This window comes from Leuresthes tenuis, unplaced genomic scaffold, assembly GCF_036924035.1.
Source record: "Leuresthes tenuis unplaced genomic scaffold, fLeuTen1.0.hap1 SCAF_2, whole genome shotgun sequence".
NCBI classification, from domain to species: Eukaryota; Metazoa; Chordata; class Actinopteri; order Atheriniformes; family Atherinopsidae; genus Leuresthes; species Leuresthes tenuis.
The window spans coordinates 15,689,857-15,707,100 of NW_027325356.1; the positions used below are offsets into that span (position 1 = coordinate 15,689,857).

Genomic DNA, 17,244 nt, shown 5'->3' on the forward strand with positions numbered 1-17,244 from the left:
CTGAAGTCCTTTATTATAAAGGCCATACACGCAGTCTATTGTTCAGGAAAGTAGTTACTGTGGTGCAAAGTTAAGTCCTCAGTCATATCTTATTATTTATGAGGGTGGGTAGAGGGGAGACTTAGTTAAAAAGATGAAGAACGACAGGAGAAGGAAGGAAAGGAAAAGGGTTGAGAGGAAGACACATGGTGCAGGAACGTGGGGTCGTTTCCCTGTCCTCCTCTCCCGCAGTGTCCCAGAGCACCCGGATACCATGGCACAGATGGGACTGTAAGTGTGCGTCTGTGTGTGGGTGTCAGTGTAAGTGTGTGTCATTAGACATCTTTGTCATGGCAGATGATGATGAAACACACTCAGGATGGCACCGTTGAGGGCACTGCCAAGCACACAGCGGGAGAAATACACACTCATTCTCTCTCACGCACACACTTTGATGCATATAGACATATCTCTCAGACACAAACACACACACACACACACACCGTCAACAGGGTGCTCTCGGCAGGATTCACTTAGTGTTGAATGCCAGAGACAGACACGTGGACTCTATTCATCACACATAAACAATGGCCCCATATGGGCAGACCTATAGTATTCCATTAGCCTATCAACAAACACTGACACACACAGGATATCTGCACACACAAAAACACATGGTTACTGAGAGAAAAGTTACCACAAAGACCAGTTGGGAGAAGAACTGTTTTTTTTTTCTTTTTTGCTCAACATCTGGTCTCTTCATGCATTGTCAGTTTTCTCTCTAGTAGGCAATACTTAACATTTTTAAGCATAGTTAAGCATAGTTTAAGCATAAATTGCACCCCTTCCCACCATTGTTCATTTTGCCTCATGATTCTCTTTCTTCTCCTCAACTAGATCGTTTTTTGTCTCTTCCAACTGAGCAAGCTATGTGGTCATCGTTCATTTGAGGAGGCCTCCCAAGGAGTGCATATGCTCCCCACCTCCTCAACCTTTTCATCTTCCTTTCATATTTACTTTCCTTTTTCTTTTTACAGTTGTTATCCTCGTTAGTCATCAGTTTTTCCTCAACTTTTTTCCCACACTCCCTTTAGTTCTTTGCCTAGTCTCATGCACTTCTTTTCTTCTTCCATGTTTTCTTCCTTGCCTCCCTATTCATCCACCGACCTCCCTTTATGTGCCCCTTTCTCATTCACTCATCAGTCATTAGCGTTAGCTTCCCCATTGAGAGCATATGGTATGATGGATTGTAGAGTTAGCGGTGCTAGCAAGGCTAAGGGCCATTTGCCGGGTGGATTGCGCTGTCGGGGAGCCTAGGGGCCAGCTATGCAACCTCGACCCCACATGTCTGTTTCAAGACAGTCACACACACAACATGCACGGAGCAAAACTTATAGTATGGCATACTTAACCTTGGTCTCTCACCACAGAGTTGTGGATAGGGAAGAAAAACAGAAAGAAAAAAACAGAGTTCAAAAGACATATACAAAAATGTGCAATTCCTCTCAAAAAATAGTACCTGATTAAATAAGTTGCATTGTAAGATTGAATGCAAGACGAATTGTAAGGAGAAAGCCAGATAAATGTGATTAATTTTCATATTGATTTTGTTAGAAAGAATTTGCAATGAGGCAGAAATAATACAGAAAAGAATAGAAAATAGGAATAAAGTATTAAGGAAAGAACAAAATAAATTGTGTCGTATCCATCAGATAAATAAAAATTTTGAAAAACTAAGGAAAAAAAGACAGTTAATGTGAGATGTGAGTAGGAGATAAAGAAGGAAAAGAACTGAAGAGTCGTGAAGAACTAGATGGTGCAGATTAAAGGAGGAGTGAAGGGTATCCCATTGTGCCCAGCTGATAGACTAGGTTAGGCTGATGTGATTATGGGGTCCCTGAAGTGCGATCTATCACACATTACCGTCCACACTGTCAACAACCATACACACACACTGCAGGGGAACTGCAATACCAGGAGACAGCCGTCTGGCAACAGATACACATACTGGCTTGTGTGCTCATGTGCACCCACAGATAAACACACAAGCATCCATGCCCTAATAGAACCACAATCATACATAAATACACACACTTGCCAGAAGCATGCATGTGTGAACACACATGCGTGTACATTCCCACTCATCAAAAAAAATATGCAACACATACACTCACATATACACACTGGTAGACAATTTAATTTTAAAGGGAAAAGCTCCCAGTGTAAATCAGGTGAAACACAATAAGAGGCAGGAATGTGACCTTATTCAACCTGTCCCAAGAGAGACAAGAAAACTCAAAATCTACATTCTTCTCAGATGTCTCTTTGGTTTTAACCTTTATTCTCCTCCTTCTGTTTAATGGAATTTTATATAGTCACACCTAATAGTTTCTTAGGGCTAGAAGTATCTACATGCTCTGCCACAAAAATAACTCCAAAAGCAGTCCTGCAGGGACAGTTTCAGTGGTTTTAAATGCACAAAAAGGTTGGGGGTGCATTCCAATCAATATCTAGTTCCTTTTGTGAAAGATTTAAAGGCAAGTCCATAAGCCCAGTTGTCTGATGAATGAGCTGGCTATCTCAGGGTGAGTATCCTATACTCTCCTAATGTTCTGGTACGCCAGCCCAAGTTGACTGAGTTGATGTCCCATATATACGAGGGAGATGCTTCGTCACCAAGCCATTTGAACAGGTTACCCTCTTGCTCTCTTTACAAAAGGAGGTTGAACACTTTAATGTCTGTTTCAAGCATTCAATGTGTCGGCTCCCAATAAGCAACTACTGAGGCCAACTATCACAACTTCTGAAAAGGTACGGCTGTACCAATGTAGATGCAATAACATCCAAACTTTAGAACTTTGCAAAAGTGTGCTATGGGGATAAGCATATGTCTTGAAGAGTAATGTCCTTGAAAAGCAACCTGGGGTCAGCCATGTAGAGTGACCACATAGACCAGTTGGGTTCTAGAGACCCTTACTTGTGTGGACAGCTTTTACCCGCCAGTTTATAATCAGGCTTGCTTGTGTGTGGTTTAGACCATGATACAAATATTTGACTATGTGCTGAGCACAAACATAGAAATGGTACATCCTGGAATGAGGGCAGCACATGGTGAGCACATGGTGAGTGCAGTGACAAGACCAGGATATGCTCAAAACTTGAATAGGGAATAATTCCCAGTGACAGAGTTGTTAGCTGCATCTGCTGATTGTTAAACTTAGCATGACTTACACAATGTCTGCCCAGTGGTCAGAAAGATCATCTGTCCTTTGGATGTCAGCAGCACAGCTAACAGATTTGGCTGCAGTAATGAAACAGAAGCTTATGAGGAAAGTTAACCTACCCCATACTAGTACACCAAGCTTAAGCTTGAAAGAAAACAAGTTACTGTTGTCATGATGTGTGCACTGGAGATGCTTTGGTCAGGATCCAAACGCAGGCTTGCAGGGGGACTCAGGAGGATAGGTGTAAACAAAAATCCTATTCTCGTAAACTAAACTAAAAGCACTGTTGTGAAAGTTAACCCTGAAGTCCAAAAACAAAAAACAGTGAGTGGTAGGAAATGGGTCTTGCCAAGACATGAAGATCAGCAACCACACACAATGAAATGACAAGAACCTTGCAAGGAACAAAGAAAACCAAGTGGGAAAAAGTACTAAAACTACTAGACACCAGACACGAGACACCAGGCGTGAAACAAGGCAGAAAACAAAGTCAGCAGAGATGCATAAACAGAATATAGAACAAGCCCAACAAAATAAACCAGGATGTAATGTTAACTGAGGACTGTGGGGAAACCAGAGTTTCAACATGAGACAAAGAAACTATGCACGTTTTAAAATTAATACACATATCCCATTAAAAATTCATAGAAATAAAAGAACCAAGCCAGAAACAACAGATCATGACAACTGTAGAGGACAGTCATGAACTTTGCTTATCTCTGATTTATCCTTAACATCACTGTGCCAAGTATCTGGTATGAAAATATATATATATTTTTTTGAAAGTCATTTACTGGCAGTCACATAACTGATTTTTTTTTTTAGATGATGAAGTTTAAATTGTTCAACTACATTTGTTTGTTGTGTATGGTTTTGTCAGGCCTGTTAGAACATTTCTGAGTGTTCAGTGTTGCTGTGGCTAAAAGGACCCATTGTCAAGTGTCATTGAATGGGATTGCCGTGCTGCTCTTGGTGCTACAGGGCCATTGCTGTCTGAAACTAAATGTCAAGAGCCCTCTTCCAACATTTGACTTCAAACCTTTGATTGATTAACTCCTATTTGGCGTCAGTAACAGCTAGCCTAACATCTACACTGTCCATTTTTAGTTGCTGGTGCATTATTGAGACAAGCTTTAATCCTTTCCTCTGCATCCCCAGTTGTTATACAGTAACACAAAGTCTCTGCGCTAAATCCTTTCCTTCCAAATCTGCCCGTTTGTTTAAACAGCTTTCATTTAACTTTCATGTAGATTATATACTGTTTGTTTTAGAACAAGACAGCCCCAGTTTTCTCACAGCATTTCTTCCTGTGCTGCAGGTTTACAATCAACTTTTAATCTCTTCATTTGCATCTCTTCTCTTTTGCGTCTTAGTTTGTATACAAGATGTTCATCTGAGACTTAGGTGGTGTTTAATGGAACATGTGGGACGTCTTTGGCCTCCCGTTGCTTCCTGACTCTTCTCTGCCTTACTCTGCGCTTCACTAATCATTTCCCCTTGACACTTTTTTCTTTAGTGTCCGGTTTTTTAAATCTTCCATCTGCCCTTCAACCCCACTGACACATCTGTCACTGTGGGTGCTACTGTAAATGCTCTCCCCACCTCACTTTTTCTGAAAGTGAGTAAATCTTAAAAACGTGTGCATTTCTTTAACTCCTTCTCTTACTCCCTCCCTCTGTCCGGGCCCAGCAGGCCCCATCCAAACGTTCAAGGACAAATCTGAATATCCCTTTTCACCGTTTAAGTGTTAAAAGCCTGGCGGTGCTGGGGTGTTATCTTAACGCGCCTTGCCGTGCCATCATCAGAGCGCGTGATGAAAATGGCTGTGATGATGCTAAAAGAAAAAAAAAGAGGAGGGGGGGAAAAAGTAATAATCAAATATGTTTTTCAAGGGCACAGTGACCATTTGCTGGAGGGAAATTATCGCAGTAGTTAAGCTAGCTCACTCTGAGGCTGGTGGAGTTGTGAGAGTGGATGCGTTTGTGTGTATAAGTGAGTGCAAATGTGCATGGAGAATTTCTTAAACTCACTGCATGCATCTTTTACTTTTTCTATGTAGTTGTCTCTTTCTGTATGTCTGAATGCGTTTGCGTTTTTTTATAGATCTTTTTACAGACGCACATCCTTTGCATATCCTTTGATTGTTTCTGCCAAAAGATTCTAATCAGTGTCTGAGTGTGTATTCCTCTCTGTTTGTGTGTGTGTTTATCATTGCCAAAAGCCTCTCATCAATGGTGGGTAGCAAATGGCCAACAGTACTGCATTCCAAACAGCAGCGTCTGGCTGCTTTAGAAGATCGAGTGCTCTCTGAACACAGGAAGACATTTCTCTCTCTGTTAATGTATTTATGATGATGGTTTTTCTATTAGGTTTGCTTTAATGACTGGCAAGAATAAAACCAGAGGCTGTCAGGGTCACATAGATGAGCACGGTCTGCTCTGAGTGTGTGTGTCTGTGTGTGCACATTAAATTTGAGTTTGTGCTCTTGACATTGTTTCTGTTACACATTGTGGATCAATTAAAAGTTACCATTTAAAGGAATAGCTTCCAATTAACACATATCTTTTTTATAAAGTAAGTAAAGGCAACGAGATGTCCTGAGAATGTACTTCATGTTGAATATTCTAGTCGTGATGCCTTTCAATACATGTTTTACAATCTGTAAACATTTTTTCATTCAGCTGTTATCCAGATAGTATTTAAGATATTCTTTCCCAACATATAAATATATACATTGATGTGTTTATATGATTAGATATTGTTTATATGAACTATGATAATTATGATTTATAAAAGTATAAACTAAATTTAAACAAATTATTCTAGCACACAAAGAACAGCTCTCTAAGATTGAATGTGAGTGAGTGTTAGGCCTTTTGTAATAAAACAAGGACGATATAAAGTACTGTAAGTCAGCCAATTTTTCTGTCACTTCATGTTATGTTACATCTTTAACTAAAAGTTGAACTTAATCTAAAAATTGTTCAATTCAGAGACAGACCGTCTCAACACCCTGAAGAAAAACAGGATTTTTTCCCTGTTGGTGATGCACACAAGGCTAAAATCTTTCTATCTTGTCGGCCATATTTCTCACTAACAAATACAGTAACACAACAGTGTGAATTTACTGTTTTAATGAGGAGTGTCAGGCAATGCAAACGGGTTTTCAGATTAACTGATCGCTTCATCTGAGTTGTGTTGTTATTGGTGACAAGGGAGAAGGAGACTTAGAATAGTGCTTCAGTCTCAGGAACTCCTTGACTCGAGCCAACTGAGGACCTTGGAAATGAGACTATAACTGGAGGAGAATAGCTTTTGGATGTGACAAGGTATGAGAAAGGGATGGGATCATGGAGGTTGAGGTGAGGGAGTTGCATGAATAAGACAAACAGGGATTTATGGGCCAACCAGGAGATGAACAGTAGTTGAAGCCTTGCTCTGCGCTCAAATTCAATTCAGTTCAATTTTATTTATATAGCGCCAAATTACAACAAATGTCATCTCAAGGCACTTCAAAGATACAACAAGATGTATCATGGGAGGTCCTCAGCAATCTATGCCTATAGCAGCATAACAATGGGATGTTTCAGGGTCACCTGAACCACCAAAATCCTGAACAATTTAAGTCGACATTTTAACTTCACTAAATTTGAACACAGGTGCTACATTACACATGCATAAATCACCATCTCACAGATCATATTTATCACCAGTAGTGGATTACCTGAAGGAAAGGGAGCGCTGACCATTTTACAACTACGGTGTCTCTGCTCGGGTTGATGAAGAACTTGTTGATTGAGTAGCAAATGTGATGTTACCTGTGAGATGACTACATATTGTCTGGAATCTCTATGTTTAGTATGCTGTCAAATATACTGACCTAATTTAATGATCTATCTTTAGAGGATGCTACCATGTTTGTAAAGAGCGGAAAAAGTTTTCACTTTGATTTTATCTTTCCTTTATTCTCCCTTGTCTTGTTTTGTTACTTTTTCCTGTTTGCATTGTCCATGTTACGTTCTCATTCTTCATTTCAGTCACTCAGTCACGTCTCTCCATCTCTCTCTCACAAACTCTTTAAACACACAGGAGCAGCTGCTTGCTGTGTCTTACTCTTTAGTGAATCCCTGTTGGGTGGTGAAAATATAACTGCTACCAAAGCATTTACATAAGCTCAGCACACACACTTAAGCACTCAATACATACATGCAAAGATGCACGCCGCACTAACGCACAGTGTTACACACATGCCCAGCTGGTAATGTTGCCGTGATTAAAAAAGAGAAATAAGAAAGTAGATTGTCAGAAAGACAAGAGGACAACAAGTCCAGTGGGAAAAGAGCAGTTGTGTATCTTTGATTATGTGTGTGCTCGCTGTCCCAACATCCACATGTGTGTGTTCCCACTGTGTGAGAAAGTCAGTCCACTGTGATTTCATCTCTCGACATGACATACAGTCTGGCCTCTGTGGAGCACAAAGTGCATACATACAGAAACACAGCCACACACACTTTTTCCTGCAGAGAGTATGTGCCTGGGCGAGTTCAACCAGGTCTGGAGTTTTTAAAGTAATGCCATTTATTTAAAGTTTGATGAGAGCTAATGCCTTTTGGCGTAACCTCTTGTAACCAGTGCACAGATTTGTTCAAAATATGATTTTGTTACTAAGTTCAGGAATATGTGTCTATGAAACCTGCCTCAGCATAAGCTTGTGTGTTCTTATGCACACATACAAAACTGTGTAAATGTGCACTTGCTTTGCACTTTGTTCCACACCCCTTGTAATATATTCAGGTATTTAAAAGTGTTTGGTTTGTTTAAAGTTGTGCAGGGGTTTTGGTCTCCTAGAGAGCTCGGATAACCCTAATCCACAACACACATTTTTATCTGTAGTTCATTGCCAGGGCTCAATATTGACTTATCATTAAGTGGAATGAGTGAAACCCTAATAATAATTCACGTTGTCTAAGCACCTTGTGTTGACGCTGCGCTCCCGACGCTATTAACGAATGTATGCAAATCCTGCGTAAATCTGAAGATTAAGGCTGAAGCTTTCTGTGATGCACAAGAGAAAACAAAAGGTGTGAAATAAAATGTTGTGGGGACATACACACCCAAGCAAAAACACACAGCTTATGGGGAGCAAAGGAATATGAGGATGCGTGTTGCAAAATGTTAACACAAATGTACAGGCATGTCAGATTACACACATAATGACAGGGATTGGTTTTCTGCTGAATGCATGATAATACAATAATGAAGTTTAGCTGCTTAATAGTAAACAAACATTGTAGACCTATGAACTGTGTGGATTCAGGGAGATGGAGAGTGTTAACTGTGGAAGGAAAACAGGATAAGAGGAAGACATCTGTGTGATAAAGAGGACGGATTGAGTAGATCAGCGATTAAAAAGAGAAATTTAAGAATTGAAAAAACAGGGTGTTTAATCTGTGAATCGCGTTTGTGCTGGAGTTTATCAATTTGTTTTACATGGTTTCATAAGAAAAGAAGAAATATTTACAGATTTAGGCGAGAGGAAAAAAGGGTGCAAGAGAACATTGATGATGAATACACAGAACAAAACACTGCTATAGATGGTATAGGCTGATAAAGAGGTTGAGGATGCAGGTAAGAAAAACGAGTGATCAGAGGAAGATCTGATTAAGTCTGTGAAAAAAGCAGGAGATAACTCCTGGACTTCAGGTCACAAGTGTTTAGAAGTTATCACCACAAAGAGCTGTGTTTGAACAAAGGCCTGATAGAGGATACAGATAAATACCATTGGCTTGCTGGTGAGTAAAGTGAGAGGAGTGAAAACTGTGAGTTGTGGAGAGCTCTGTGTTCGTACGAAAGGGAAAAGAAGAAGTGAGGTGTCCAAAAGGACAAGAGATGAGTAGAGAGAAGCTATTTTGGAAAAGTGTTGAGCTGTTTATTTGCGCGTCATTGAAGCTGAAGTAAGGCGCTGAGGGAATTGGCCACCAAGACCCCGCTCTGCAACAGCTGCCGCTGCTAAGTGAGTTACATGCCGTCAGACTGCCTTTATGTCACACAATCACATACACGTGCGTTTTCCTGCCACATGGTCCCTGTGATGGATGTGTTGCGGGTATAATGCACTGCAACAACGCAGTATAAAATATGTTCCATTCTCCACTTTTGGCCTTTAAGTCAAATTATTGCTTAAATTAATAACATTTAATGTGCTTAAAGTGTGAATGGTGATTAGCGTGTGAAACAATAAGTTATTTATCATACCATAACTAGCTGGAGCCTCATTATGGGGCTGAGACTATGATACAATGCATTGACTTGGTGTTTAATGTCCTCTGTCAAGTAAAATCGCTACCACAGCTGGAGGTAGATGGTGCCACAGATCAGCATGTCATCAACTGTTAGGATAAATCTGCTAAATATCTCATCAAATATAGCTTATTTTCACAATAAACTAATCTTGTAATAGCTAAACTGTTTTTTTTCAACATAAACGTTTCTAATTCAGAGTAAGAAGCCTTTACTGTGCACACATTAGAACACATTTGTTTAGTCCAGCCATTCCATGCTCATTTGTATTTCTAATGTACCGTCACAGCAGGAAACTGCTGAGTCAGTATTACAGTATATCATAACCTTAATCCAATGCCAAAATACCAAGGCCAAAGCCTGCTAGCAATGATGGATTTAGTTATGGGTGATATGGGCGGCCACCCAAGACGGCATCATGCAGGGCATAGCATGCAGCACCCACACAGAGGAATTAAGGATGGTGACATTTGTTTTTTGATAGCTTTTTTTTTTGCATGAAACAAAGTCAGTAATATCATGTCACCGTGTAGGTCAATTACACTTTCAGAATGAGCACACTGTAAGGAAGGCAGGATCCTACCAAGACAGCACAAAATGTAGCTTGGTATTAGACAAAATTGTCAACTAGTTACACTCTACTCATTGGGTGGACTCCAAAAACTGGAAGTTTAGACCCTGAAGTGAAAAACGTAACTTAATCTTAATTTCTTTTCAAGAAATAACTCAGTTTCCTTGGTAACATCTGAGGGTTTGACCAAGACCCACTACAATCACTGTCATCACGGTTTCCATCCATGGAAATGTTGTTCCAGTAAATATTACACCATAGATATGAAGTGTCAATGAGAAATATTTCTCTTTCACCCAGCACAGCTGGAGCTATTTAGGTCAGGTTTGATGCTATTTAGGTCAGGTTTGATGCAGAAGCAGTTTTGCCAGTAAAATTGAAGACAGCTGTAACATCATATGGATGCAAACAGTAAATATTATTCAACAGTATGTTTAACATACTGGGATGGGGCTGTCTTGGGTGACATGGCTCTTCAATGTTGCATGAAGGTCTGGGGAAAACACCTGTCGAGTGGCTGACCTGGGTCGTGGTTCTGAGAGATTCTGTGGGGGTGCTGGGGGAGTATGGGGTACCGGAAAGCAATTTGGTCCCGTATAACCAAAGCGAAAGCTGTGTCCGCATTCTTAGCATTATGTCGAACTCGTTTACCGTGCGTGTTGGACTCCGCCAGAGCTGCTCCTAGTCTCTGATCCTGTTTGTGATTTTCATGGACAGGGTCTCAAGGCGTAGTCGTGGAGAGGAGGCCGTCTGGTTTGGGAACTGCCTGGTTGCATCTTAGTTTTTAGATGATGTGCTTCTGTTGGCTTATTCAGCGTGCACAGCAGTGATTCGTGGCTGAGTGTGAAGCGGCCGGGATGATAGTCAGCTCTTCCAAATCTGAGGCCATGGTTTGCAACCAAAAAAATATGAAATGCTCTCTACAGGTCTGGGATTAACCCCTTCCTCAGGCAGAGGAGTATCTTTAGATCTTGTTCACAAGTGATGGCAGGTTGGTGCAAGTGATGGGCAGACAGATTGGGGCTTTGTCAGCAGTAATGAGGACGCTGCTCCGATCCATTGTAGTGAAGGAGGGAGCTGAGCTGGAAGGCGAAGCATTTTCTTTGTTCCTACCCTCACTTATAGTCACAAGATCTGAGTAGTGACCGAAACAATGAGGTTGTGGATACAAGCAATAAAACGGTTTCCTTCTGGGGGTGGCTGGGTTCAGCCTTAGAAATAGGGTGAGGAGCTCAGCCATCCAGAGGAAAATCGGAGAAGAGCCACCACTCCTCCGCATCGAAAGGAGTCAGTTGAGGTGGTTTCGGGCATCTGGTGCCGCCTGGTCGTCTTTATCTTGTGCACCCAGAACTCGCTGTAGAGATTATATATCCTTTTCTGGCCTGGGAACACCTTGGTTAGCTAAGTTAGCATGTTGTCTCTGTGCATGCATGGGTACTTCAACTTCCTTCCACAGTCCTAAAACATGTATGTTTGGTTAATTGGTCATTCGAGATTGGTCCTAGGAGTGAGTGTGAGGGTTTATGGTTGTTTGGCTTCTTTATCGCTGTGTCCGTGGGGCACTGATGGTAAGAACCCTGATTGCAATAACATTTTGAAGGATGTCTGCCAGTTCCCGTCTTCAGCTGGGATAAGTTATCAGTGTAACCAGATAGATCCCACTGGTCTTATCAGATGTTTACTTCATTATTCAGTCTTCATATATTATTTCTTCGGTAGAGAAGCTGCTGCCAGTTGTGTTTCACTCGTATGTCCATGACCTATGCTTCCTTAACCACATGAAAATTAATTATGTTTTCAGTTTTGGTTGTAAAGAATTAAAAAATGCATGCAAGGGCCTAGTGGCTTACTGGGGATAAGAGTGAATCTCAATGTCTAGTTAATGAATCTAGATTTTGTTTAAGCACCAGTCATTGTTCTGTTATTGCTGCTATGCTCAACGCCCTTTTTGGGGTCACTTGGATTCATGTCAGATTTCTTTTTCTAGACATATACATGGCATTAACAATTTTCATAGAACAATGCTTACAATATTGTAACTATTGAACGCTTCCAGCCTTTGATAGGCTCTCTAAGCCAAACATTAATAATTAGGAATTATTACATCAACTCGTCAGCCACTTCAGAAGTTTTAAGTTTTTCTTTTAAAGTAACATATTTTTCGTCTAAAGTTACTGCTGGAGAATGTTATGAAAATATCTTTTAAATTTGATATTCAGCTTTAAAACATTTATAGGTGAACAGAGTGATAGCATGTATTTTAAATGTCACCTTGCTCCTGAAGGTGATGCAGACGTAGACAGACATCAGCTGTCACTGTCACAAATGGCAGCTCTCAGAAAAACACGCTTCTTCCTCACTTGCACTGTCGATAGTGTAGACTGAGTATTACTGCTGAGCCGTGAATTCAGGAGAGAAAAAAAGATATGCAGGAAAGGATAGAGAGAAGAGGATATGTGGATGTATATAAGAATGATAGGAGAATATGCGCAATGATATTCGACGCAGCCTAAATAGTGTTTGCTGTACAGATCAGATGGATAGAAGAGAGCAGGAGAAGGTAGTTTGGCAAATATAGAGGACTAACAGCACAGCGTAGCATTAACTGCATATTTTTATATGGTACTACTGAGAGGGGAAACACACAATGACAGATGTGAGGTACAGACAGAAGTCTGTAGAAGAAATTTATAAAAGGGTGTTTTTGCGCTTTTAAGTATTGATAAACAGATAATGTGGATACCCTTTTTAATAGAGAGACAAGTTGGTGGCATTACTTACAAATTTACCATTCAAGAAAAGCATTTGATTAATATGGTGATAGGAGGAGTTCAGCTCAAGCTCGAGAGTGAAGGAGGAATTTAGGATATTGTAAGTGGAGCTGTGTATCTGAAATTCGAAAGTAAACAGCTGTTCAAAATGTAAGCAGAAACTCAGTTTGATAGACCTGATAAAATACTTTGGGGATACTCTCTTAAATAATTTTGGTAATAACCGAATTTGTAGCAAAATGGACTTTCACTGCTCAGTTACTTTAGGTCTGAAGGAGGAGGCGTACCATGACAAAATTGTTGCTTGTACAGTGACATCAATATCAATAATATCTTGGTACATGAAAATGTACCCAAAACAATACCATGATGGATATTCTCTTGTCTTTAGGTTTTGTCTGCTGTGGTCAGGAGTACATAAACTCCTCAAGCTCTCTCTGCTGTGTGGACAAAGAAGGATATCCCACAATACACCCTGCTGGCAATGCCACAGTGATGCTGCAATGCTGTGGGTCTGTGGTCATACATCGTGAAGAGGAGTGCTGCAATGGGATTGGTTTTGATCCCCAACGTCATGTGTGTGCTGACCGACCCACACAAGGCCTCTATATTCCAGTAGGTTCCTTTGTTTTTCAAAGTGCATCTTTATTGTATATATTAATGATTATGTATATGTATATATGATTCTCAAACATAAGCTTTAATCTGTGACAGTGTGAGTCTTTTGTTATTGGATTTAATTTAATTTAATTTGAATTAACTCAATTGAATGGAACTAAAATTAATTGAATGATTAATCAAAAAACTTTTAATTATTTTTGCAGCATAAAGAATTAAAACAGTTATTAGTTGTTAGCCATTAGTCAATGTTAAAAAGAAAGGAAAAAAATAAATTGTGCAAAGTTATTGCTAAGGACAAGAATTTCTACTTGTACTGTTCTTTGTTGCAGCATAGCTGAAGAAGTCTGTGACTAAACACATTTCCTTATTTGATCACTATGTTATGTAGACAGTGTGCAGCATTGACAATCATGTTGTGCAGCTTTTGCAGCGTTTTCCTTTTCATAATCAGGTCCAGGGGCTCCAGAGCAGCCCCAAGCACAGAAATAGCCTTTTTTAACAGTTTGTTCAGCTTCTTTGAGTCAATGGCTCTGTTGCTGCTGCCCCAGCAGATGGCTGTAAGGCAGACTGCTCTCTCCACCACAGACTTATAGAAGATATGCAGCCTCTTGGTGAATACATTTAAGGACCTAAGTTTCTTCAAAAAGTAGATTCTGCTCTGTCCCTTCTTTCAGACCCATCTACCGCCTCCTCCTCTTCTCCCTAGATAGAAACATTATTTTCGCTGAATCGCTTATTCCTGTCTGCCCAAGGACAATAATCAAACTGTTGTGGATGTTGAAAGATGTCAATTTGCTTACTTACAAGCTACAATGAAAGTCTCTCCAGGACTTTTGTGTTGTGGGATGTTAGGGCAACTGATCAGTAGTAAGGGCAGATGGATGGAATTGTTTTGATACAGGATTGAACTTTCTCCTGACTCAGTCTAAGGTTAAAGAGCTGTTCCACGCAGGATCTCGGGACTAGGGCAAGTACTATCTGGACCTGCAGGCTTGTTCCAGTTCAGTTTCTCCAGCTACTTCTTTACCTAATTGCTGGAGACACTCAGGCTTGAGAGGGAGGCAGATGAGGTGTGACAGGGAGGCTTTGGATCCAGGGAGGGTATGAGTTATTTGTTGTAGAGGCAGGGGGGAAATATGCTGAGCATTGTTCTGAACTTTTTTGGCTCTGTCCAGACTTCATGCTGGATTTTTTTTTTCTTGTTGGGAAAACTTCTCACTGTGTTGATCATATTCTCCACACAGAAGTTAATATGGCCTGTCACACACTCAGTCATGGTTCAAAGAGGACATTCCAGTCTGTGAGTTTCTTGAGCTTTCTGAGACCATCTCCTAAAACTCCTCTTGATCACAAGTGTGCACTGAACAGTGGGTATATTGGCAGAGCTGAGAAGGGAACCATTATGTGATCTGATTTTTCCAAATGGATGACAGGCTTTGAAGCTTACATTTCAAACCCATTTTATTCATTTTCTCTGGTTGAGCAGTTGAACAATGTTGGAAAGTTGGAAGTGTAGTAGAGAGGGAGGCACACCACATCGCAAGCAGCATTGGCAGTAGTGCAGGGTAAGATATACACTGCTACTATAATAAAATGCTAGTATAACACCAGTGAACTCTCTGTAGATAATGTGGATGGAAACTCATTGCTAAGAGTTTAATGTCCCGAGTGCAGTTCCTCTTCTTCACAGTGACATGTTCAAGATTAGATTTTGCCAACACTTGCCAATTATTCCCAAAGAACTGCAATATCTCTGCCACTACTTTTGCCATTGCTTCTGATGTCTCTGATGAGAGCTCCAAACTTATTTGCTAGCAATCTTACATTATTTTGTTAAAAATAAAAGTCAATCATAATCTATTTTACATATGTATCCAGAATGTTGTGAAACTCACAGCTGAGCTCTGGTGCATCTCAATTCTACCGGTGGTCAGTGATTTACAACTTGACCAAACTCAATTTCTTTCTCAGCTGAATTACCTGTACATAACTCAATAGGTACATGTCTATGCAAGTGGATCACTCCACCAATCAGGCCTTTCAGTGGCCACACAGAAGCCCTTCCTCACTAAAAGATGCAAGATCATTTGCTGTGAATTTGCCAACAGGCACCTGAATCACTCCCAGACTATGAGAAATCCAATCCTCTGATCTGAAGAAAAAATGATTGAACTATTTGGCCACAAATGACAAGAATGTGTGGAGGAAATATTACCCTGAGCATCACCTCATTAATACGCTCCCCACAGTCAAACAACATGGAAATGGCAGAATCATTTGGTGGGGATGTTTTTCTTTGACAAGGGCTGAGAGACCGGTCTGGAAAGAAAAAAAGACGAACGCTGAAAAATTTAGAGCAATCTTGACATTTCAAACATACAATGACCTGAAGCATGACCTGAAGTGTTTTCATGAAAGACATGTGAAAGTTGTGGAGTGATCTCAGCTGAGTCTAAACCTGAACTCAGTAGAGCATCACTGGAGGAGCTTAAATGGTTGTTGCCTTATGCTCCCCATTCAGTATACATTTCTTCCACAAAGAAGAGATGCTCCCAAAATAAAAAATTGCCAAGAAGTGAGAAGTGAAGTGAGATTTAGAGCCACAAGCCGGTTATGCTAGAATTGACCCGGTGCACTTAAAGATATAGAAACGGCGGTGAAAAAAAGCCAAACAACTTAGATATTCTTTTTAAACATCCGTTAAATGCTGGAATGTTGACTGAAAGGACAGCAGATTGTCTCCAGCAGCTCAGTTGACATTTGGGGTTGGATAGAATTCTCCCCATACTTTCTCTGTCAAACTCAGTCTCATTGTCACATCAGGAGTTGGAGAACAGGCCATCCTCCATTTATCAACTGGGGTCATGTGGTGTTTGTGTGTTCCTAAATCAGCATGAGATGGCACGAGCGTGCACACATATACACATACACATACATGGACAAAGGGTAGGAACTCTCATTAGCACTAATGATGTCATTAGAACCCATATAAGACCCACACATGCATACACATCTAATATTTGTGTAATTACACTCAATGTGTTTATGGGTTAAAAAAAAAAAAGATGCACAAGAGTATTACATACAACTTATAACAGAAAATTGTCATAAACTAATAGTTTCTGTATTTGTATGCTTTACTGTTTAATGCTCAAATGCTAACTAACTCTTCTGTCTTCCCTCCTCCTCCCCTTAATTCTCTTTATGTCTGTCCCTCTGTCATCTGTGCATGTGCAGCACCAGTGTTTGCAGGGTGCTGTGTGTCCCGTAGCTGCAGCAGCAACAGCTTACTGTGGCTCCTGTGACCTTGATCCATCTCTGACAGCCTGCACATGGGTCCTGACTGCACACACGCACCCTGACACACAATTCACAGCGCACTCACCATTCATCAGCACCACGGAGGAAGACCTCACTATGGGCCTGTCGACAAATACAAACAGAAGTAATAACACTTACAAAATGGTTGACACATACAGTAACCCACACTCTGAGTCAGCGCAGTCCGAGGGAAGTCTGTGCCCATCACATGAAGAGGCAGTGTTCAGCGGAGATGCCAGCGTTTACACCTATACAGGTAATATATTAATATGTATGTATGTAACTGTCGTTAAAAGATAACTGAGAAATACTTTTCCAGAATGTGTACCAGGTTTTTTATTTTTTTTACATTTATTCTTCCAGCTACTGTCAGCTGTGCAGGGATTGTCTTCTGTCTACTATAACGTGTTTTACCCCTCATTCAAAGCATTTATATTGGTTTATTGTCTTTAAAACA

The 17,244-nt window shown here is 40.5% G+C and overlaps 1 protein-coding gene across 1 annotated transcript in view; it reads left to right on the forward strand.

Annotated features, from left to right (window-relative positions):
• The window catches only part of ush2a (Usher syndrome 2A (autosomal recessive, mild)), a 210,288-nt gene that overhangs the window by 138,705 nt on the left and 54,339 nt on the right, over nucleotides 1-17,244 (forward strand). Inside the window, exons 62-63 of the mRNA XM_072381304.1 lie at nucleotides 13,237-13,460; nucleotides 16,704-17,043. Coding sequence (XP_072237405.1) covers nucleotides 13,237-13,460; nucleotides 16,704-17,043 — 564 coding nt within the window. The remainder of the gene's footprint in view (nucleotides 1-13,236; nucleotides 13,461-16,703; nucleotides 17,044-17,244) is intronic.